The 22,906-nt window shown below is 53.7% G+C and overlaps 8 protein-coding genes across 8 annotated transcripts; 3 read left to right on the forward strand and 5 right to left on the reverse strand.

The window, feature by feature from the left end:
- Positions 1–29: 29 nt before the first annotated feature.
- PV07_09771 (uncharacterized protein) lies at positions 30–1,603 on the reverse strand (the record flags this gene model as incomplete). The annotated part of the gene is made up of 2 exons (XM_016397057.1): positions 30–197; positions 251–1,603. The coding sequence occupies 2 exons, from the start codon at positions 1,601–1,603 to the stop codon at positions 30–32; spliced, it is 1,521 nt and encodes a 506-aa protein (XP_016244248.1).
- A 2,081-nt stretch (positions 1,604–3,684) lies between these two features.
- On the reverse strand, positions 3,685–4,638 carry PV07_09772 (uncharacterized protein; the record flags this gene model as incomplete). The annotated part of the gene is made up of 2 exons (XM_016397058.1): positions 3,685–4,053; positions 4,177–4,638. 2 exons carry the CDS (start codon positions 4,636–4,638, stop codon positions 3,685–3,687), a joined length of 831 nt encoding a protein of 276 aa, XP_016244249.1.
- A 422-nt stretch (positions 4,639–5,060) lies between these two features.
- PV07_09773 (uncharacterized protein) lies at positions 5,061–6,414 on the reverse strand (the record flags this gene model as incomplete). Its single annotated transcript, XM_016397059.1, has 1 exon — positions 5,061–6,414. The coding sequence occupies exon 1, from the start codon at positions 6,321–6,323 to the stop codon at positions 5,061–5,063; it is 1,263 nt and encodes a 420-aa protein (XP_016244250.1). The 5' UTR covers positions 6,324–6,414.
- A 182-nt stretch (positions 6,415–6,596) lies between these two features.
- On the forward strand, positions 6,597–8,411 carry PV07_09774 (uncharacterized protein). The gene has a single exon (XM_016397060.1). It carries the CDS (start codon positions 6,705–6,707, stop codon positions 8,265–8,267), a length of 1,563 nt encoding a protein of 520 aa, XP_016244251.1. The 5' UTR covers positions 6,597–6,704; the 3' UTR covers positions 8,268–8,411.
- Positions 8,412–8,648: 237 nt separating this feature from the next.
- PV07_09775 (uncharacterized protein) lies at positions 8,649–9,725 on the forward strand (the record flags this gene model as incomplete). Its single annotated transcript, XM_016397061.1, has 3 exons — positions 8,649–8,700; positions 8,799–9,163; positions 9,237–9,725. The coding sequence occupies 3 exons, from the start codon at positions 8,649–8,651 to the stop codon at positions 9,723–9,725; spliced, it is 906 nt and encodes a 301-aa protein (XP_016244252.1).
- An 866-nt stretch (positions 9,726–10,591) lies between these two features.
- On the forward strand, positions 10,592–12,675 carry PV07_09776 (uncharacterized protein; the record flags this gene model as incomplete). Its single annotated transcript, XM_016397062.1, has 2 exons — positions 10,592–10,880; positions 10,941–12,675. The coding sequence occupies 2 exons, from the start codon at positions 10,592–10,594 to the stop codon at positions 12,239–12,241; spliced, it is 1,590 nt and encodes a 529-aa protein (XP_016244253.1). The 3' UTR covers positions 12,242–12,675.
- Positions 12,676–13,172: 497 nt separating this feature from the next.
- Positions 13,173–14,627, reverse strand: PV07_09777 (uncharacterized protein; the record flags this gene model as incomplete). Its single annotated transcript, XM_016397063.1, has 1 exon — positions 13,173–14,627. One exon carries the CDS (start codon positions 14,625–14,627, stop codon positions 13,173–13,175), a length of 1,455 nt encoding a protein of 484 aa, XP_016244254.1.
- A 576-nt stretch (positions 14,628–15,203) lies between these two features.
- On the reverse strand, positions 15,204–16,548 carry PV07_09778 (uncharacterized protein; the record flags this gene model as incomplete). Its single annotated transcript, XM_016397064.1, has 5 exons — positions 15,204–15,388; positions 15,450–15,507; positions 15,568–15,696; positions 15,800–16,272; positions 16,347–16,548. 5 exons carry the CDS (start codon positions 16,546–16,548, stop codon positions 15,204–15,206), a joined length of 1,047 nt encoding a protein of 348 aa, XP_016244255.1.
- Positions 16,549–22,906: the final 6,358 nt, after the last annotated feature.

The raw sequence follows: 22,906 nt of genomic DNA on the forward strand, positions 1-22,906 counted from the left end.
CAAGGAAAGGAGAGTTCGAGATTGTCCAACTATGCCTGCTTGGTGGCTTTGCTCGTCCCATTACCACTGGCGCTGCCACTGCCGCTTGCCGCTTCCGCCTCCGAGCTGTCAATATGTCCTGCGGCGTCCACGCCCTGCAATACACCCGCACGCTTCTCCACGTCTTCATTGGGTTTGCCATAATGGACGTCGTATTCCTGTTGCAGAGATTAGCAGATGCGTAACAGTGGATCAGAAAAGGAGGTCTTACATGTCGTCCATCGTGGAAGAAGGCGTACGGGAGTTCGCCGTGGACTTCACCATCACCAATGAGCAGTTGGTCCTCGTTGTATCTCAGGGGAATTCTCATGACGTATTTGATGAATAGGCAGATGGCGCTGGTCCAGAACAGGTTCCACCCAATGATGAAGAGGAAGCCGACAATCTGGACCCATACTTGTCGTCCGTTTCCATCGATTGCACCACCAGACGGAGCAAGGGCAAAGGCTGCAGTGCCCTCGCTCGTAGCGAAGAGTCCGGTCAAGAAGCCCCCAACAATACCACCAACCAAATGCGTATGGAAATCTCCCACCACGTCGTCGGAGAATTCGAGGAACCACCTTTGCTTGCCCAGGATGTTCATTGATATCCACGGGATCACACCAGAGAAAAAGCCAATGATAATCGCACCCCATCCTGCAACAAACCCGGCGGCAGGCGTGATTGCGACAAGGCCCGTGATGATGCCTTGAATGGCTCCAATGACGGCTGGTTTCTTGAAAAAAATGAGGTCCATAATGGTCCAGGTCAACATGCTCATTGCCGTGCACACATTGGTATTGAGCACGGCGGCACCAGCATCGGGCGAAGCGGTATACGGATCACCACCGTTGAAGCCGTTCCAGCCGAGCCAGAGGAGCCCGACGCCCACAAGTGCCAGCAGAACGTTGTTCGGGTGAAATTCGGTGCGATCGCGAGGATGTCGAGGGCCGACCCAGTATGCCAGAACCCATCCCGCTGTGCCGGACGAGACGTGGATGACATACCCTCCCGAGTAATCCAAGACACCCATGTCGAACAAGAAGCCACCTCCCCAGATGCTGAACGCACCCACAGTGTAGCTCAGAGTCAACCAAAGTGGCACAAAAACCATCCAGGCCAGGAAGTTCATTCTTGCCAGGGCTGCGCCTGCGATAAGAACCACTGTGATGGCCGCGAAGACGAACTGGAAATAAACCATGGTGCTCATAGGATATGCTGCCGAGAGGCCAGCCTCTGGCAAGAACGCCTGCTTCAATTCGTAGTTCATCTCGACAGCAGGGCCGGGGACACCGACGAATGGCAACATCTGCTTGCCAAAAGCGGCCCGGTACGCGTAAACCACCCAACAAATGAGGACGGCGGCAAAGGCGTAAAGGACCATGAATGCCGAGTTGATGGCCCACTTCTTTTTCACCAATCCAGCATACATGACCATCAGGCCCGGGACAGATTGGAGTCCGACGAGTGTGGCAGCCGTCAGCTGCCAAGCATTGTCGCCATTGTTGAGCCAGTCGGGCGCAACGAGGGTGTCGGCGTCCCAGCGGCGCTGGGCACGATAGCTGGCTGCGTGACTGGGCGACATCGAGGTCAACAGATTCGGGGCGACGTTGGCGGGGGTTCAGCGGTGGTAGGGTCGCGTCCAGCAGCCGCGTTCTTGCACGTCGGCCCTGTCAAGTTGGGAGGAGGAGAAAAAAGCACGGGAAACGCGTGGAGCAGTCGAGGAGGAGCAGGAGTGAAGATTTAAGAAGACTGCCAGCGACGCACGCGACGAAAAAGAAAAGGCGAGCTCTCCAGCTCTCGAACCACCCATGCGACATACATGGTCTCCTAGAGAAGACCTAGGCCGGGATTCAAGCGATATCTGTCCCAGCAACACGTCATGATTCGCCAGAGGGTGCCATTATTGCCTTTGGTGCACACCCAGCTCGAATTAGCAAAGGGATGTCGCCGTGGTAGCGACCGATGCAGGCACAACGTGGCGTAGACAGTCATGTTCTAGCCCGACTGATAGGTCACAGGCATTCGCCTGCTTATCATCCATGATCCCCAGCAAAGCGATACGCGATTGGGTTTGCAAGCAATTGCACAGATGAAAAGGGAACGTCGGGCCAAAGCAGGAGGCAGTTGAAGGCTGGGGTAATGCGGCCAATGATGGGGAAGATGCTTATCAGTTCTTGGCTTCGAGACGGAGCATTCGGGAAATGGGGCTGGCGAAGCTAAGCTGCCTTAAGCATTTCGAAGCATTGCGGCATCTCCACAAGGTCAGATCATTGACAGCTGCAAATTGCTGGCTTATCTGCGAGATCAAGGACGAAGCGCTGGCAACTCCACGTGGGGCACCAGAGGCAAAAGCAAGCTAGACGGGATCAATGGGTTGGGGAGTTGGTGGTGGGTGGTCTGATGCCGTGAGCAAGCCCTGGGGCTATCAGGTCTGGAGCATTCACCGATGGTGTCTATTCACGTCAAAGAGCAAGCTACCGGGCTGTGCGAGGCGTTGTGGTGCTGCTCATGTGCTGGCAAGACGATGACCGACCTCTTGCGCAGGTTTGATGGCAAGAACCTGTCCATTACTGACCTCTCTCGCAGAACCCCTTTACGCTGCAACGACAGTCCCTGTGTTCCTCCTGACACCAGCTAAGGATGCTGAGTTGAAGTTGGCACCTTTTGCAATCGCTCCCTGCACTCCAGACAGCCGTAAATTCTTTGAAGTGGAAGCAGCCTCTCCAAAAATCTGGGGATGTTAGGATACCTGCCTTCACACGATGCCGAACCCCTTACCTTCGATAATCTACTCGAATCTCCTCGACGGCGTGGAAGACTACCAACAGATATGCGATAGCCCTCCAAATGGCGTCCGTTCACAAGAATGAAGGCGGGCCCCGAGGACCAGCACCAGACAAAGAGTGTCGTTAGGCATGGAGAGTCACAAATCTGCGCCAAACGCCCGGCTTAAAAACTGGACCAGATTTTTTCAGCCTTGCCGATAGTGTCCCCGAAGACCCCTGTCGGCAGAGGTCGAGGATCTGATGCAGCATCTTATACCGATCTTACGATATGTAAGCAGGCCTCCGAGGGCCCCGGTGGAGACATCTCGCGGGCAAGGCTCCCTGGTGCATTCAGCATACAACCACTTCTGCACTCAGGATACATGGAGCGGATTGATATTTCCCCACCCTTCGTCCAAAAGCAGCAGGGTGGTCAGGAAAATAGGCCGCGTCACTTATGATGGGGGGCATCAACCAAATGGGCCGATGTCCAGAACACATGATGCACATATGACAGTCACCGTGGCCCGGCTTAAGCAGGTCAATGATACTGGCCTCAGAATCAACATGCTCCCCATTGGCTTCAAGGATAGTCCTGGCTCCAGACCTGCTCTACACTCACCTCAGACCATGCTGGAAGTTTCCAATGATGGTATCCTCCGGGCGCAGCGCGAGCAATCAATCAAAATTGGCGGCGTACAGTAAGTTTTCAAGGTAAGGAAAGCAATCACCTGTGCCCTTCTGTTTCCTTTGCTTTGATCAACTCGTCAGGTCGCTATAGCTTGCGCCCTCTTTATGCGAGGTTCAACGCGTCTACACCAGCAGAAGAACAGGACACTCTTCCATCATCGATTGCTTCTACGTATTCCTTTCATTGCATCTATCGCAGAGATCACTGTCAGGACAAATACTTATTGAACCAGTCAATCCCCTGCTGCGCCGCATCATCCATTGCCTTCTTGTCCTCATCACTGCTCCAGTCGCTTCTCAAGGCAAATCCATGCACTTGGTTCTTATAGACCTTCACTTCTGTGGGAACACCGGTCTTTTCAAGCGCTTCTCTGAGCTGATCTACGGATTTTATATCCAGCAAGCTATCCTTTTCACCAACGGCAACACTAGTAGGTTTTGAGACGGGGACGATGTCCGCAGGGATGGAAAGGAGGGATGGGTGGCAGGCGTATGCGGCATCGACACCGCCAATCTGGCCTTCTTTGCGACCATGGGCTTGGAGGATGGAGTAGCGGCCGCCCCAGCAGAAACCGATCTGTTCCCGTCAGTCTCGCATCGTCAGGATGGAAGCCCACATCATCTGGACAAGGCCGATTCGCCCCGTCCACTTCGACATGGATGCAGAGGATACTATTTTGGGAAAGGGAAGTGATCTTACCGTCCCGATCTTATTCGTCCCCGGTATTGTTCTAACATGGTTGATAAACCCACTGATGATGGGCTCCGCAACGGCTTCCCGATGTTTGGCCAACCACGGCCCAAGTGTGGCCATCACGTCTACCGTCTCCTTCGCTTTGGCGAGCAGCCCTTCCTGCTCTTTCTGCTTCAAAGGTGGCTCGATGCTTTGGAGAAATTCGATGTCTAGGGAATCTCCTTCCAACACATCAGGGACATAGGTATAGAATCCGGCTTTGGCATATTGGTCTGCGAGGAGTCGGACATTCTTGAATTTCCAGCCAAAGATGTCGGTGAGGAAGACCACGGTTTTGGAGGTGGACTTGTCGCTGGGCTCCGCGATGTAGGTGGGCAGGCCGCCGATGGTGTCTTCACGGCCTTTGGGGGTACCTTCGTGCACAACCCCAGAGAGGCAGCACGCACCCATTCCCGTGTGAGTGGACATGGCTGCAGTCTTTGTAGTCCTGTGGAAGTATAGATCTGGCGGAACGAGGCTGTGTTCACGAAGTGATGGCGATCTATGGCATCAGATGAAACAACTTATTGAGCAGCTATGTTGTCCCGGGGTCAAGGATATGTCAACACCTTCGACATTATTTCAGTACCTAGGTTGGTTCTCTCGAGCTCCCCGCGGCTTGCTCCTTCTGGTAGAAGCCATGATCTCATTGTTCCGTGGCATGGAGCTCGGCTCTCGACAACGATTCGTGCAGAGAAACTTCCCGATCTTGACAGAGGGGCTTTCTGAGCTTAGCGCGCGGGGTATCAACACGAGAGAAGCCGTGACTTGAAAACGGATGGAGGGACAATGTGCACCCTCCTCTGGTCCTCGTACCATCTTTGGTTATGGAACCCATCCGAGTCCGCGCTTCAGCGATCACGACTGTCATAGCCGGATCGCAGAGTATTGACATAGCCCTCCATATGGCATCGTGCGGTCCGGATCAGTTTCGCACCAGTAATTTCGCCATTCTCAATGGCTGCACCAACCTCCAGAGTGCCCGACGGATGGCCAATGACGGTGTTCGAGGGATGAAGGTGCTTTGAAAGCGCATGCGGAAGTGTGCCTTCCATCTTGCATGCGACTCCGAGGTTGAGGGCCAGTGTAACGGGGACTGCTTTATGTGCCTGTTCCATCGAAAGTGCCTGGCATGAAATATCCAAGCCTTCGCTCTTAGCGGGGAACAACAAAACGATCTTAGGTATGCTGCTGATGTTGGGGTCTAAACCCATCATTTCCGTGCCTCGTTTCCGGATGGCTTCTAGCTTTTCAAGGAGCGCTTGATTAGCATTCAGTTTGTCTGGTGTCGCATCGATTTTCCATCCAATGCCTCTGCCATCGACGAACACTCCTGGATTGCTGACATCGATCAGCGATGCTCGAACTATCTGGTCTCCGACTTCGATATTGTCAATTGGGTTGCCCGTGGGTAAAGCCTTGCCGGTCTTTGCGCCTCCTGGGTGAAGAAAGGAGAGGGTGATGGTGGAACCTGTTCCAGGAACCCCGTCGATGCTGCACGTCCCAAGCTCTTGATACTCCCATTTACCGTCGAAGCCGGTAGCTTGAAACGTAGACTCGATGATTTTTGCTGTATTCGTGTTTCTCATCCGCAAGGTCACAGTCTCGTTTCCCCCGTCTGGAACCCGTTGCCCATCTTTTGCAGGTTCCTGGTGGTAGAGATCACAGGTTAATGCGAAGGGACCAACCACCGAGGTCAGATTGCCGCAGTTCCCAGCCATGTCCAACTTGCCGTCCTTGACACCAATCTGAAAGAAGGTGTAGTCAACATTGGCATCTGATTGCGACGATGGTCCAACGACCATGGCCTTGCTCAGTGAGGAAATGCCACCGCCCATCCCATTGAGCTGCCTGCCATATGGGTCGGGAGACCCTAGGACTGCTGCAAAAAATTGCTCCATGTTCTTCAAAGTTGCCGCCTCAGGTGGTTTTCCTGTTGACAGAGCCGACTGAAACCACTTCGGCAAATCAGAAATGTTGAAAAAGACGCCCTTGGAAGTGCCACCGCGCCAGAATGAGGCCTTGACAGCCCTCGGGAACGGTGCTGTCGTCATGGTTCTCTTCAGGATGTTGGTGCAAACCGGGACCGAGAATGCAGAGTGGCCAAGGAGCATATTGAGGGCGAATCAGGTTGCCACGTTCTTCAGGGCCCAGACGGGCATCTCGCAGGCGGATTGATGTTATTGCCTGGGACGCCAATGTCAGTATGACCTGAACCTGGCGAAGAGGCGGCCAGCAAGCAACGAACGGTCGACTGACTTGACGGAGAACAGCCGAGCAGCCTTGTGAACGGCGAGGCTGGCCAATCACAGCCAGGTCAATTGGAGTGACGCCTGTGCTATCTTTCCCCCCGCAATCAACGTTACACGCTGCGACGCTCTGTGCGACGCCCTCTAGGCGCCCGCCGGGCATATATATCTGGGTCGACCTTCACTCTTCTGAGCTCCAGTGCTCAGATAAAGGCTATCGCACTATCGTACACCCATTTGGCCACAATGGGCTCCATCGAACCACCCCCTCAACCGCCACAATTCCTCGTCATTGGAGCTGGATCTCGGGGTCATGCATATGCCCGTGCTGTAGAAGCTTCGACGTCAGGCACGATTGCGGCTGTGGCAGAGATTGATCCGTTCAAGCGTCAAGAGTTTGGGAGACGTTACATATGGGGAAGAGATGGACAGCCTAAGGAATACCAGTCTTTTGGCCCGTGGGAAGAATGGGTTACATGGGAGAAGAGACGCAGAGAGGACGCAGACAAGGCTGGAGGATCCGAGCCGGGTTATATCCCTATCACTGGAGTCTTCATATGCACCATGGATGAGACACATGCCTCTATAATCCGTGCCATTGCACCCCTCAACCTCCACATTCTGTGCGAGAAACCTTTGGCTTTATCACTATCCGACTGTCTCTCTATCTCTTCAGCGTTATCGAAATACCCTCCAAAAGTGGTCTCCATCGGACATGTGCTACATTACTCGCCTCACAACATCCTTCTGCGCAAGCTGTTGACTGCGGACCAGGTCATTGGCGAGATTGTCTCGATTGAACACACTGAGCCAGTCGGATGGTGGCATTTCTCTCACTCTTACGTCCGCGGAAACTGGCGCCGCTCTACTCCAGAAGGCGTTGGTTCTCTACTCACAAAATCCGGCCACGATATTGACTTCATTCTGTGGCTGCTCTGCTCACCCAGTGCTCTGACTGGATCAAAACCCCATCTTCCTTCTTCAATCTCCAGCAATGGAGCCATGACGCATTTCCGCCCAGCAAGAAAGCCGAAGGCTGCAGGCACGGCGACGAATTGCCTCTCCTGCCCCGCTGAGGCGGGCTGCATCTACTCAGCCAAGAAAATCTACCGCGACCGATGGCTTCGGCATGAGAAAGATACCGGCTGGCCGCTCAAGATTGTCGTACCCGAGATTGAAGAAATTGTATCGACCAAAGGCTGGGATGCGGCGGAGGAGCAACTAATGAAAAGGCTTGGTGAGGACTACGATAAAGCCACCACGCCTGACAATATCATTGCAAGTCGTAGCTGGTATGGTCGCTGTGTTTACGAATCAGATAACGACGTGGTGGATGACCAGGTCGTGACAATGGACTGGGAGGAAGATCCTCTGCACGGCCAGGACCTCGGTCGGGGACTCAAAAGGGCGCTCTTTCATATGACTTATCCGACCCAAGCACAATGCGAGCGACGAGGGTGGATATATGGTACGCTGGGCGAAATCCACTACGACTCGCACAAGATCACTGTGCATACGTTTGCCGATGGGAAAACCATCGTGCACGATATTCCGAAACAGGCACCTGAGGTGGAGAAGAGCCACGGAGGCGGCGACTGGGGCCTGGCTGGTGCCTTTGTGCAAGCTGTTCAGAACGTCGACGCTCGAACAATGGATGTGGCTCAGGCACAAAGAGAACTGGTGGGATGCGATCTGGAGGAGATCATATTGAGCCACGCGGTGGTATTTGCAGCAGAAGAGGCAAGGAGGGAAAGAAAGGTCATCAAATGGGGCGAGTGGTGGGCCAAGAATGGTTCGCTCGCCCAGTGACCCCAGCGGTAATGAGCTGCGAAATGCGTCGGCGGAGTTTTTCAAAGTATAGCGATGGTGTCTGTGAAAGGAAAGCGATTTCTGGGTCTCAGAGCTCGAAATAGAACCAGGGTTAACAATGCAATCTCATCGGTCCAGAACGAAGGGAGAAATGCCCGGACCTCCTGTTGCCCAGGTCCACGTCTTACATTCCAGCCCAGGTCCTGCAACTCCTTTCCGGGACATGTCCACAATGAGACTCTGCAAACGTCAAAGGTTCTTTGTGAGAGGTCACCGCAGCCTTGAAATTATGCCCTTCCCAATATCTGGCTATCGTCTTCCTCCATCAACCAGGTTGGTGGAACGCAGAATTTTGGGTATACCTACCTGGCTTGAAACACCATGGCCCTGAACCAATGGACGAGCACCTTCTTGCTCCTCGTCAGCCTCTCAGGTACGTCTGCCCGCAGGCTCTTCACAGCAAGGCCTCTGAATGGCATGTTTGTGAGATGGAAAGCCGATCGGAGCAGCATACTGACATCAAATGGATAGCAACCCTGACCCTAGCACAACTCGTTCCAGCATCTCCGCCAACAGCCACGGTGCCCATCGTTTCGGCCTCATCTCCATGGCTGACAACTGCGACCCCGACGTCTAATCCCGCCTACCACCCGGCCTCTCTCGCTTGGTCAACGGGGGCAAGCAAGTTTCCGTCGTATTTCGGAGAAGCAAAGATCGCCCATGCAGCTTTGGGGGCTGCGGCGTTTCTTTTATGCTTTCCCCTCGGCGGCATCATTGTCAAGGTCTGGCCGCATCGTCACATCGTCTGGATTCATGCGGCCATCCAAGCTGTTGGGTTGGCCATATTTGTGGCCTCCACGGGCTTAGGGATATGGATGGGCTTGAAAATTGACGCTGTGAGTATAACATACCTGTTGCTTCTCCCATTCACACGGCCATTTCGCTAATCGGACGGCCTCCCATTGCCAGCTCGATCACTACCACTGCGTCATCGGTCTCGTCATCCTAGGCCTCCTCCTTCTCCAGCCCCTGATGAAGTTGCACTGGTTCCACGAAAAGATCCCCAAGGTCGTACACTTTGTGCACATCCATCTCTGGCTGGGCCGTGCATTGATCCTCCTCGGGATTGTCGATGGCGGCCTGGGTTTCCAATTCGCCGCCACCTTCAAGGGCCCCAAGTGGGCGAGCGGATGGAAAATTGCATATGGCGTGTGTGGCGCGCTCGTTTGGATCATCTATGTGAGCGTCGTGATTGTGTGGGTGGAGCTGAAGAAGCCTGACGCGAGCGCGGTGGCGATCGATGGGAGTGAGGAGATGGCGGCTTTGAATCAAGCCAGAGGACGAACGGAGGAGCGACCAAAGACGGCGGACACTGTAACGAGTACAGTGCATGACGTCGAGATTGGCGAGTTTGTGCAGGTTGAGCCGATGAGACCTGCTCGGCCTAGGGCGTTGTGATGTGGGAGTTCTTCGTCAAATGTGACTGGCGCTAATCCGAGGCACCGTCAGAGGAGGGGGATGTAATGATCACCGAAGAACCTTAGATATGATACCTGCCATTTCGAATGGAACTCGCATTCCCCATATGCCAACATTGGGCAACAGTTGGGCTAGTTGATACTGATCTGTGAGATGCAGGATGGAGAGAGCTCAGCCTCGTGTGGAGCATAGCAGGGGTATTGCTTTCCGAACAGGAAGGATCACGGTTAACTCCATGCTGTCTCGTACCTCCTCGTACCCACCGCGCACTCGGCCTCGCCTGTCTTTTGGTTGAACTTACCACACACACCTAGGCTCACTTTACAAGGCTTTGACTTGAATAGAACGGCAACAGTCAAAAACTCATCGTGCCAGAGCAGAACTCCGCATCAAGTTGGACTATCCCTTGCGAGTCTACAGCATTCACCATCATCACCAAATTCCCAAAACAGTAATATCGAAGTCGTCCAATAAGCAATCGTGATACTGCTGAACCGAGCGACGCCTCACTAGCCTCACCCTCGCGTATTGGCGGTGTCTCCAGGCGGGGTCGACCGTCGCTCAGGATAGTTACAACCGCTGCCTGAAGTAGCAGGTATCGCCCCGATACTCCAAAGACCACAACATTTTAAGCAAAGGCTCTCGTTAAAGGTTGGGCCAACCCCGCAGTCTTACATCAGTACGCTCTACCGAATACGGGCCAGGGCTAGGCGTGCTACTTCTGGCTCATCGGAGACTCGCCTGAGGTCGGCCATGAATTCATTTATTCCGAAACACATCTACCTGCTCCGCTCTACCGTCCCACGGTCAATCACCATCTTGTCCTCAAGCAACCAGTATGAAGCATGGGACCCCAGCTTTATTTTCTCTCTGTGAACCACAGCTTGCGCAAAAGCTCCGACCGAAAGACGTGGGAGCTTGAAAGATCTAGAGCTTTGAGCCATGCCGCGAAAAAGGCCAATCGAGAGAGGAAATCGAAGGAGGAAGAGCAAAAGGAGCCAGAGGGCCCAGCAGTACCCGTGCCATACGAGGAGGTCCAGTGTTTCAACAAGGGCCTCACCTCAAGCCTGCTGGATCCGTTCGTCACGTTGTCCATGGATCTTACCGTAGAGGATCGTGACCTCCTGCACGGCTGTAAGTCACTTCATCCTTCAAGAGTCTCCCGCTCTAGCTAATAGATGCGCTTCCTCCAAGATCTGGTCTCGGTGCCTCACGATTTCTATGGCACGAGTGCCGTCTCGCCACTTTGTCCGGTCCGGGATGTCACGCTGGGTGTGTTGTCCACAAATCAGATCCTCCTCAGCTGGGCGGTCCTGTACATGCGACATCGTCACGCGGTGCTGCAAAATCTCGATCTCGATCATGACACATTACTGCTCCGCCGGCGGCAGCAGACATACAACATCATGAGCTCCAAGATCGACGACCAACAGTCTGCCATCTCCGAGGATGCAATGTACGGGCTCGCATTCTCTGCGCTGCTCGAAAATCGCATCGGCGACCGCGAAACGGCGCAGAAGCATCTCCAGGCCTGTCTGATTGTCCGGCAATTGCGCATTCAGAAGGGTCTGACCGTAACGTCTTACCCGATGGGCACGCTATGTATACCTGTGTGCGTTCAGGTCGGCGCGCCACAGTACTTTAGGACCGTTGGAGAAATAACGAGAGCTGGTCTCACCTTACAGTCATTTTTTCGGTCTCTTCAAGAATGGAAGCACATCTGCAGAGGTATATTCACTCCTTGTTCTGAAACCAAGTCGACTCTACGCCAGCATCTGAACAGAAGTATTTGCGAAAATACCACGACGGGGAACAGGCTATGTTTGGGCCTTCTTTTCACTCTGACCCTGGCGTCGTGGACATTCCATCAGTTTGATGACAGTTCGGCCGAATTCCTGCAGCTCATCGCGCATTGCTTCGATAAGAACTCCTGCGATGGAAAACAGATAACGTCGCTAGGAATGGTCTACACCACGTATATGTGCATCGATCGGATGCAATCCACGCCAGGTCGACGACTGTGCACCATGGATCTGTGGCAAACTGTGGAATTGGTGGAGCTTCTGATGTTCGCTTCACCAGACGCCTTCGCAACAGTCAAGCGCCAACTGATGTCTTGGTTAATTGATGACGCTGGTGGACCTTATGATGACATCTTTGATGAGGGCATTTTAGAAGAGATTGAGGATACGTGGCTTTCGACACGGCAACCACAGCACGGACTTCACAGCTTGCAGGACACCTCTTCCACGAACAATCGATATCTCCCGCTGCCCACAAATCCCGCTCAAGCTTACTTGACACCCTCCACCTCCGCAGCCGCGTCACCGAACGCCATGCCTTCCGACCAAGATGCTGCAAGCACGGTGCTCAGTTTCCCGACCCCCGAAAGCAGCCTCGATTGGGCCACCTCGTCGGAAGCATCGGACGCAGATGAGAAACTCAAACGCTGGCAGGCTGCTGTCCTCCGATCGACTGCCTCAAGGCTGTTGTGAGCTGGCCCGTCACGAAACGCGCTGAAGATCTCGGCTGAGAGTCGATGGGGTTGGCCTTCTGCCGATTGTCGCATCTGCCAGCATCAGGAAGTAGCACCGTTCGTCCCAGGAGGCCTGCAAGGTGCCGGAAATCCTTCAAGGGGCTCATTTTGCCGGGACATAATGAGGGCGTTGAAATGCTCGAGCCATTGACCGAAGCAATCTCCGCGAGTCGGAGGACATTTCACAAGGACCGAACGCATTGGGAAAGGGGAGACCATGGCAGCTTAAGTCAATACTGCCGGCGTTACTGGCGCCGCGGAGCAAGAGGAAACATTCTCACGAATTTGATACCCAGCATCATCTAAGATGGCGATAGGACATGAAACAGAGTATTAGTGGTAGTCGTAAATCGTAATAACCACTGTACTGCGTCGAGCTCAGCCGAGCCGCTGGAAAATGTTTGTTTGTAGCCTGGTCACCCACCAGTACCAAATACTAGGTACCAGTCAAAGACCAGGTCCTTCTAAAGCTTCGAAACGTCAGAATCTGAGAACCTGAAGCGGCCAAGTTGTGGTCCCTGTTCAGCCTCAGGGGTAGAAGGAACGATGTCAAGACACAACCGCGGCCGAGTCTTGGAGCGACGACGACACATCCCCATGGTGACCTCAGCCACTAGAGTGACGGGCAAAGACACGCTCCAGGGGCTAGAAAAGATCCTCACCCCTAAAACTACAAGAGACGTTCAAAAAGAGTGAGTCAGCCCTGCCACCTTGGCTACCAAGTTCCTGCAGCAAAGTCTATCGCGTATGGACTTCGTTGGGTCTCATATCAAGCGCATCGTATTGAGCTACAAAACCGGCATCAATCTGCGTCATGCCTGAATGCCCCTTACATAAGTGCACAATGAATGGCACGGACACCTTATTTTTTTTTCTTTCTTTTCCACCCTCTACAGACGTGCAGGAATGAGAGAGAAGTCTTTGAGCTGCGCGTGCATCTGGGCCGCATCCCTCTCAGGCAGGCCGTCGAGCAGCTGTTGAATTTTCCTGCTCGCAGCCTCCAGAACCATGATCGTTTGCTGGGTATGGGCGAGTCCCTGCTCGGGGTCCTCCGCACCAGCGACCCGGAAGATGTCCAGGCGACAGTCTCGCAGCCAGGCCGCCGTCTGCGGCTGCTTGAGCCAGGCCAGCGTGTTCAGGTTGGTCTGGAGCATGACGAGCGCGAGGTCGGCGGGCTCGTTGGGCATGGGTACCGGGCGGCACAGCTCGTTCTTGAGCCGGGCGTCGTCGCGGTAGGTGGCCTCGACGTGAGCGATCAGGGCCGCGCTGAACGTCTGCTGGCAGTACCGCACGGGCTGGAGCGTGATGCTGCCCCGGCGGAAAATCGTGACGGGGGCCACTTTGGGGATCGACCCGGCCGAGCAGTCGACGTACAGCGTGTCGGGGACGGGCGTGTAGCTCCCGTGCTCCAGCGCCACTCTGTCCCGCGTGACGCCGGTGACGCGCCCCTTCCGGACGACCGATTTGATCTCCTTGAGTGCGTCAAACTCGAGAGGGGACACCGTGGCGCAATGGAACATGGTCGGCGTGACGGTTTCGTCCAGCTGGAGCAGGAGCTGTTTGGCCGCCTGGCGTTTCAGGAGATCCGCCACCGACGAGGCCGCCATGACCGACGCGATCATCTCCTGGGAAGACGCTTTGGCGCGGGCGGCGAGCGACGGTACGGGTTGGAATGTCGAGCGGTCGAAGAGATATGAGTCCCGGGGTCGAATCCACGTTATCTGCGAGGCGGCGATGCCGTTCTCCAGGAGCCACAGGCACGCGTCCATGCTGGTCTTTCCGCCGCCAACAACAGTGTAGCCCTCGTATCCACGGGAGACCCCGGCGAGACCATTGGGCGTGACGATGTCCACATCGCCGGCGACGTCATAGGGAGGCGGCCGCATCGACGGGACCACCGTCTGGCTATACGTCGCGTTCACGATGCACGTCTCCCGGGGGACACGGTACGTTTTCCCCGTCAGGATGGCGCGGAATCGGCCCTCCTGGATGTATTCGCACTTGGGGAAGTATCGGACACGCCCGGACGCCAAGAACGTCGTCTTCATGACCCTCTCGAAGTAAGCACACACGTCGTCGCGGGACGAGCAGTCGGCGAGACCTTTATTCCAGCCGAATTCCTCGATACCGTCGCGCTCGAGGCGCGTCGAGTTCACGCCGTACGCCGCAGCGGGCTGGTGCAGGCGGACAAAGGGGTAGGCCGTCGTCCAGTGGCCGCCGGGGCGGTCGTAGCGGTCGACCATCACGATGGTTTTCCCGCTCTCACTGAGGAGGGTGTCGACGAAAGCCATCCCCATGGCCCCGGCGCCAACGACAAGGTAATCGGCCGGCGTAACCTCCTCCATCTCTTATAACATAGAAATGCCCGTTATAAAAAATGGCGATAACACAATCATTCAAGAGGACAGAAGATGGATATATATTCCAAGTTACAGCGAAGAGGCCGACCTCGTAATCGGATCAGCTCGGTGGCCTAATTAAGGCGCGCAGGGCCTAAAAATATCGACGCTGTACGAGTACGCCCAGAAGCTGAGAAGGGGCGCTAATAACCCTGGCGAGATCGATCATTTTCTCTCTCTCTTCTCTCAGTTTACGCATAATCAAGTATAACTTGGATGGTTGCTGTCTATGGCCTGAGGTGGTGTAAGAAGAGATGGCGGGGACGAATCTGCGAGTGGCGAGCGGAGGCGTATTCGGTACCTGGATGTGGAGGTTCATGGTTCCAAATTCTTCACGGCGGAAACGGGATTGTTACATCTAACGGTCAAGGTGACCATCGGGCCATCCAAGCCAAGTAAGCCGCCATCAAGCTGACATCTTGACCAAGCTTAGCTGCCATTGATCGTGGAAAACGTGGAGGACGATTGCTGGTATCGTCAGATTGGCAGAGGAACTATCTGCAGCTTTCTAGTCTAGCATCCTCACGAGAGGTCGGCGCAGGTTATTGGCTTCTGGTAAATGCTCTTCAACGTGTTCTTGAATCTGGTCTCATTGATCTGCAACACGTAAGTGATGTTGCGAAGATTCGGAGGCGCGAGCGCCTTTTGGTACGCGTGGACATTCCCGTAGTTGGGACTTGCGTATGCTACATCGACGTCGATGAAGACTGTCCCAGCCGTTAGACGAGCTGAAGGCCACTTAGAGCGGAGGATATCATAAAGACTTACAAGTAGTCGAGTTGAGCACAATTGAAGGATCCACCATGCTCACGGCAGCAGTGCCGTCCTAAAAGGGGCTTTTCTGATAGAACCACTCTTTGGTCCACCGTGTGTAATAGGTGTCGACTGCCGCGACCTCGTCGATCCATTCGTCGGTGGCAAAGACTGAGTTGGCCACGTTGCCCGAGACGAGGATCCGCGGGAAGTTTGCATTCAACACGATCTTGGCCGCTTCAGGGTCGAAGAGCAAATTGAACTACGAGTGTATTGTCAGCAACAGAGTCACCGCTGTCTTGAGAAAAAGGTGGGGAAGGGCTCATGTCCGAATTGATGTCAGCCTGGTTCAAGTCGCCGGTTACTTGGAACAGATTCACGTCGATTTTGCCGCCCTCAATGACCAGTTCCTTGGCCAGTGAAGCGAACTCGGGGTCGGTGCGAATCGCCAGCGCGACGTTGGTCATGGGCCCCGCGGCAAAGATCGAAACCTGTCCCGGATACTTGTGCACCTGATCGATCATGAACTGCACGGCGCCTGGCGACGACTGCGCGGCCGCGGTGGGAAACCCCTCGGTGAAGGCGGCTTGGACGATGCGATACGGGTCGGATCCCCCCGACGGATCCCACCCCTCCGCCTCGAGGGTCGCGTTGTAGGGTGCGAACGCTCCTTGCCAGGGAAGGTCACCGTGAACTGCCTCCCAGGAGTGGAACCGCTCATACGTGCTGACCAGCGGGTACAGCGCCCCGGTGTATACCGGAATGCAGCTGAGATTTCCGTACTCGAGCATCGCCAGCGCATGCTTGGCTTGTTGCGGCATCCAGGTATTTCCCGTGCCTGTGATGACAGATTGAGTCCAGATTCTAATGGAGGGGGTGATTCCAATGAGTGGTCTCGGTGTGGCTACATACATGTCGTCAGTCCCAGCACTTCCCACCCAGCATTCAATGCGAGCAAATATGGATCCCACTGGCCGGCAAGATAGTCATTGTCGATAATGACTTTGTTCCTCGGGGCCTTGTCTGTCGAGTTTCGCCGTTCTAACTGCATCGGCGAACCGATGACCGGCGTGACAACAAGGGGCAAAAGGCCAAGTTTCCTGAAGGAGACCATCTTCCTGAGACTTCGCGCTGAGGACGTTTTATGGTGTGTGCTCTTACGTAGGAGTGGCTTTTGCACAGTGCGAGACTTATACTAGGACATTTGACCCAAGAAATGTGAGAACAACCAGATTATATACTCAATGTCGGAAGCCTGCTTATTAAACCCGTGCAGTCCATGTTTGGTGTCTTGAAGTTGAATGAAGAGTTGATAAGCTCCCATACAACTTACTAGTCTTGTGTACGGGAAGCGTTATCTAACAACCTAAATAGGATTCCGAAAACGGGGAAAAGATACGTCGCAAGGCTTCGGCCAAAGTGTAGTTGTCGGAACTCTCCTACGCGGTAAACCGATTCACAGACGATGGAATACTGGTGAGACACCCATCGACATCTCTTTGGCATCACCGCGATAATTCGGATACTGATCAAACTGTTTATAGTGAAAGGCCTCAACGACCTTATCGTTGACTGGAACTGTTTGCACTCCGCTGTTGTTTGGCGGGCTTATCATGGTGATCTTTGAGCTCTCGAGAAAGGCATTCGAGAAAACATCTGCACAATATGGATGGCGCACGGTGAGCTCTTTCCAGAGTAGCTCCGTACTCAACAAGTGTTCATGAAGGTGAGAATTCGAATTCCGCTGTTGGCGAGATAAGAAAGGCTGCAAAAACCTTGCCAGAGCAGATCAACACTACCGCGCCAAACTAGACCAATAATGTATTTGCACTAGGCGAAATCATGCCGACTGATGCTGCAGATTGGCGGGCAAAATTTCTGACAGCGCCATCGCGGAACAGATTTGCAACAAGATTCCCCCTGCATGTCAAAGCTGCAAAAATATGGGTGTCATATGGCGTCGAGTGGCACCTTGCGGGAGCCTTGCAGGAACACCAAATTCCAGTGACAGGATATCTCTACCCCACTTCCACTATAGCCGCCTCTATAGGTACCGTACGGAGCGAAAATTTAAAGAATTGGTAATTCCGCCGAGGACGCATCCGCGCAATATAGCCTTCGACCATCGTATCTGGAAAGTCAGTGGTGATCTGATATTTTCTTTCGGAACACACTTGGGTGTCAGAAAGAGTAAATGCCTTTCAATATATGTATGAAATGATAGAAGGGGCGCAAGAGGAAGAGGTCTACACTGTCTTGTCATGTCAGAGTACGTTGGGGGGAGTCGCTAAAGGCTGTAGTACTGCTAAAACTAGTACTTCGACACGATAGATGGCAGCTATGTCCGCTCAAGACAACACCGATTACTCGTGTTGTCAAGGGAGGGGGTATCAAAGTGGACCGAACCTCCAGAAACAAGAAGGTGCGCAGACGGTGAGAAGGCTGAGGAGGCTGAGTAGCGATTGACGCGGAGGCTGAGCCCAAGTTGTCCCAAGATGGTACCAGGGCCAAGCACCTCGTCGCCTCTGAATTCAATTCATCAAGTACCTTGTTCCAGTAACTAGCATTGAGAGCATGTTCAACCCCTGACTTCTGTTTTCAACTGTCTACGATTCTCCAAGCGCCTGGGCGACGGCGAGGGCTCTTTACATAACCATCTCGAGTGGGGAGTGTATCGACAGAAGAAATGGTAGGAGGTTTACAGTCAACTTCCAAGTAGGTGCTCGTACAGCATCAGCAAAGTCTACGAGTTGACCGTTTTACAGCAAGACCCTCTGATCAGTTGCATCTTGTTCCTTCTCCGTTTCTGAAAGGGGCCTTCCTCCTTGGTCGCATATGCGGAGACCAATTCGGACGGAGTGTTCCTAGTGTCCTTTATGGAACGACCACACCACCTCGAAGAATAGTACGACCCAAGGAGGTCACAACACGCGGTGTTGGAGCTCACTCTGATCAGGCATGGAGGAGTCTAACGACTCGAAGAGAGTGGTCAGATTTCCACAGATTCTTCGCGACCTTGAAGAGGTAACGAGGTTTGGCCGACGAAGGGGCCCGCTGGAGCTCAACATGTCCCTGTCCAAGCATAGCTCAAGAGATGTCCTTTCGTCCGAACACCTCCATGGGTTTGGAGAGTCATTAGTGGGTTTTGATCTGGAGAGGCGTCTGGCGGGCGAATCTGCTTCGACGGAGTGCCAGGCTTTTCTACTGCTCTGATACACATGGTACTACACTGAGGCGACCAAGGCATCGGGCAAAAGGGATCTATCGCTGGAAATACCTTTGGCAGAGCCCGGTCCAGACCTTCCAACACGCTCAAAGTCACTCCAGCGTGGCAATCACCACCGCCACCTCCAAAATCAGGCCATGATGGAGAACAGGGGCAAGTGCTTCCGCCGTCTCTGTCCCGCCCACGATGTGCTTGGGGTTCTCCGAGGCCGTGTCCCCATCCTTCTCGCCCTGGCGCCTTCTCCGGTGGACAAGGTAACTGCCTTGCCTTCCCCAAGAGCCCCGGTGGTACGTGTCCCCATGGGGTGGCAATGGACATTGGTGCCGCTAGGGCATGCTGCAGGTAGGTTTAACATGGTTCGATCACGACCCGGTGTGGCGGGTCGGAGATCTCACTCACTGTTGTGAGCAAGGGGTCGTTGGTCTCGACCCTAGGAGATCGCTGATCTAGTTGGTGGCAGTGGCGAGCATCGCGAGTCTGGACCGCGGCGCCAGGATGAGGTGCTGGGATAGACAAGAGGAGGGTCGAGGTAGCTGCCCCAACTCTATGTCGGTTCTGTGACAAGATTGACTTCTGTCCAGCCTGTTATGCCGCCAGGATTGTACGATTACACACTTCCTTGGTGTAATGAGAGCCTCGTAGCAGTCATCCCAGTGGCCAGGACTGTAGTTTTGGGATCTATTCGCCATTGTGGTCATTGTGGCTAGAATTCCTTCCCAGTTTACTAACAGCCTCGGAGGAATTGCTGCAGAAAATCAATGGTGCTATCAATCGGAACTATCGTGGATATCTCTGCTAGAAGACGAGAGCGAGATATACACGGCAGAAGGTGATGGGGATCAGAAGCAGGTATTATTATTACTATCGCAGTTCATCACTTTGATTATTTCTGACCTGTTGTCACTTGCTCAGGGACTGTTTCCGTGCCAATTTGTCCTCTTCACTCTCTCTGTATCCATTTAGGTTGCCAAACGTGTCACCGCCGTCGCCTACTGTTTCTGGTCGGTGGTTTCGATGTGCAGTTCGGTGACCCCCTTTTCACCCATGGCCGTAGCTGTGCTCGCGTCGACATGTGCAACTTCGTCACCGAAGATTTCTCCGATCTCCTCCAAGCTCAATTTTTTGGTCTAAGGCGAATGATCAGCCCATTCTGTCGCAGTTTCTGGGAGAGGGAAAATGAGAAAGGTTCAGAGCTTACCTCCGGGAAGTAGAAGTACATGAACACAACCATGACCGAAGTGACGGAGATGAAGACCAGGTAGTATCGCCATCCAATGTTGGCGAAGCCGGCTGGGGCACTGGTGACGCAAATGTAGTTAGCACGTGTTGATACGAGAGTGGATGAGATGTGTAGAGAGACAGGAGTAATAGATACTCACCCTTGAAGAATAGCCAGCGATGAGAGAAACAGCCCGGAGATGGACAGTGCCAGGCCTTTCGCTCTGACTGGAGTCGGCCAGATTTCAGAAGCGTAGATGTAGGTGGTCGCATCGCTGTTTCATTATTAGCATTGAAACCATGCATTGGGAAAGGAGCTTCGTCGGCTCCTGTGACACTGGTAGAAGTTGGGAGTGGCTTCTTACATGAAGCTTGCATAGAAGCCCACGAAAAGGAAGAGGAAGAAAACGGCTGCGTTTGTGGCGGCTCGGTTTTCTCCCTTCTCGAGCTGGGCGAGCGTAATGACCTCGCCAACAAGGCAAAGGACGCAGCCACTGATTCCGATCACTATACAATGGTCAGTAAATACTCTCTCGAAAGTAGTGTGCACGGAACGTGATTGCGTACGCAACATCCTCACTCGGCCAACCTTATCCACGACCAGGCCGTTAAACCAGTTGCCAAAGGGCGAGAATGTGATCCACCCGCAGCTTAGAAGGAGCTGTTCAAGGGTGTTGAATCCAAGGCTCTTATACAGCTGCGACCCGTAGTCTATACAATCAAGTTAGAATAGTCCAGTTAGAGGAATATAAGGTGCTTGAGAGTCATACTGTAGATGATCTGAGTGCCCGTGACCTGGGGGGCGACCATGGTAACGAAACCGACAATAAGCCTCTTTCGATAATGGGGGAGGCGGAATAGATCCCAGAAGGACAGTTGTTGTTGCTTCTCGAAGATGATTTGTTCACGGAGGATGGCAAAGTCCGTCCTGATGGCGGCCTCGTCGCTCAAGAAGGCATCGGACGACTCGGCGCGCACACGCTTGAAGGATTCAAAGGCCTCTTCATAGCGATCGTGATCCAGAACTGTTTCCGAGTATCAGCTTGTCTCAGTCCAGTCGGCGGGTGAGCATGATGGTTGGGATAACATACGCCACCTAGGAGTTTCTGGCAGGAATAAGACTCCAGCAGCAAGCACGGCAGGCCAGAGCGCCTGGATAGCCAGAGGAAGTCTCCATTGTGCTCCGCCAGCATCAACGAAATAGAATCCCAGGCCGACCCAGCTGGCGGCGGAGTAGCCAACACACAGCATCACGCCGTGCATAGCGACAAGGAAGCCTCGAATCTTGGGTGGAGCAATTTCGCTCTGGTAAAGAGGCACAAGGGTGACGAGAGCACCTGTTGAGCAGACTAAAGTCAGTCTCTCTGCTGAAAGCCGCCTGTCATTTTAGAAATGATCGACTTACCAATACCAATGCCGGTGAGAAACCGTGCAAAGAGGTACATTCCAATATTCACGCTGCCAGCTTGGAGACCTCCACCAACGGTGGTGACCAGACTTGCGAAGAAGAGTGCTTTGCGTCGACCTAACCAATCGGCCGACTTCAGACACGACAATGTGCCAAAGAAGCCACCGGTTTGGAAAAGGCCAAAGATTGACCCAGTCAGGTCTGTGGCATTTGAGCGGGTATCGAGCTCAAAGTACGCGATGAAGGAGGGCTGCGCGAGGGTCGTGCTGATGATGGAGGCACAATACCCGTAGGTGGTGCTCCCAAGCGCGACAAAAATGACGATCTGAGGAGAGGTAAGTACGTGGCTTCTTGCCTGGCCATGCTTGTTGGCCGATCACCTTACCAGGAGACGAAGTGTTGCGGCAGAAAGAGCCATTTTTTGATTTTGGCGAGGATCCCTCAGTCAGGCAGAGTTTGATAATTCGCGAAGAAGATCTCGAAAAGACTTTTGGTGGAGGAGATCAGATTGCAAAGGGATAGATACTATATAACTTGCATGAGGCTAGATGGTAAATCGCCACGTCTCCAGGATTTCTTCCAAACTGCAAGGTCGCTATACCCCAGAGTGGATACTGGAGATGGAAAGGGGAAGCGTGCATGGCTTCAGGAAACTCATCCTTCTCCAGTCGACTTCTGGCCTCGCTAAGGCAAGCAGGTCCAGAAGCACTCCTTTCTGCGAGGATTGGAGGACCTTTTGGGGAAGCTTGGAGAAGTACCAACTATTCCAAGAGAGATTTCGAATCAAAGTCAGGTGTTTTTGAAGCCAAAGCGCCTTCTTGGAAGTTACATTGGTAATTGCTCGTATTGAGCATCGACAGACAACCCCATGGGAACTTCATTGGGGACGCATCATCCTTGGAGAAGCAACGGTGGACAGCAGGCAATTGAAGGTTCAGCTAAGGACTCAGAAGCGAAAGCTGTAGCGGTGAATGGACGTGGTCAAGCGAAACTGTCGCGCTGCGGCCATCAGTGCATTCGTTGAAGACACCTCGTATGCCCGCTGGAAAGTGGATCTTCTTAACAAACGAGATGCGAATGGCGAATCCATGTTAAGCCAGAGGATCCTGTTGAATGGCCTTGCGCCAATACCGGTGTAGCCAGAGCTTGTCTCAGAGACACCAGCTAGATTTTCCCACCTCCATGGCCACGGCGTCGACCTGTAAGACCGGGTTCCGTGATGCCAAGTTGTCCAAGGTCTCTTCGAGCATTCTAGCGATCCGAAGGAGGTTTCAATATGCGCCTTGTTTTAGCGAGCTAGCGACGCACCCCGCACATGTTGTCCCTATCTTTGTCATGGGATTGACCCTGACACTGAGAGTTCTGACTCCGCACCAGGCTCTAATTGTAGCTTATCCCACATTGAGGTTGGTCAACCCAGCCTTGTCGTGTCGGTGCTAGTAAGGGCGGCTTGAGCGAGTCTTGTCCTTGTCCGAGCGGAGAACCGAGGTGAAGGTGGTTTGATTAGGGACAGGCTGGGAGAAGGCTACTTCGTGCTTGGGCAAACTTGGCCGCCAACACAAGCAAATTCAAGGCCAGCACGTGCAACCATCGTACAGCGTACTATTCCTGCTTCCCCAA

This window comes from Cladophialophora immunda (genome assembly GCF_000835495.1).
Source record: "Cladophialophora immunda strain CBS 83496 unplaced genomic scaffold supercont1.6, whole genome shotgun sequence".
Taxonomy (NCBI): Eukaryota; Fungi; Ascomycota; class Eurotiomycetes; order Chaetothyriales; family Herpotrichiellaceae; genus Cladophialophora; species Cladophialophora immunda.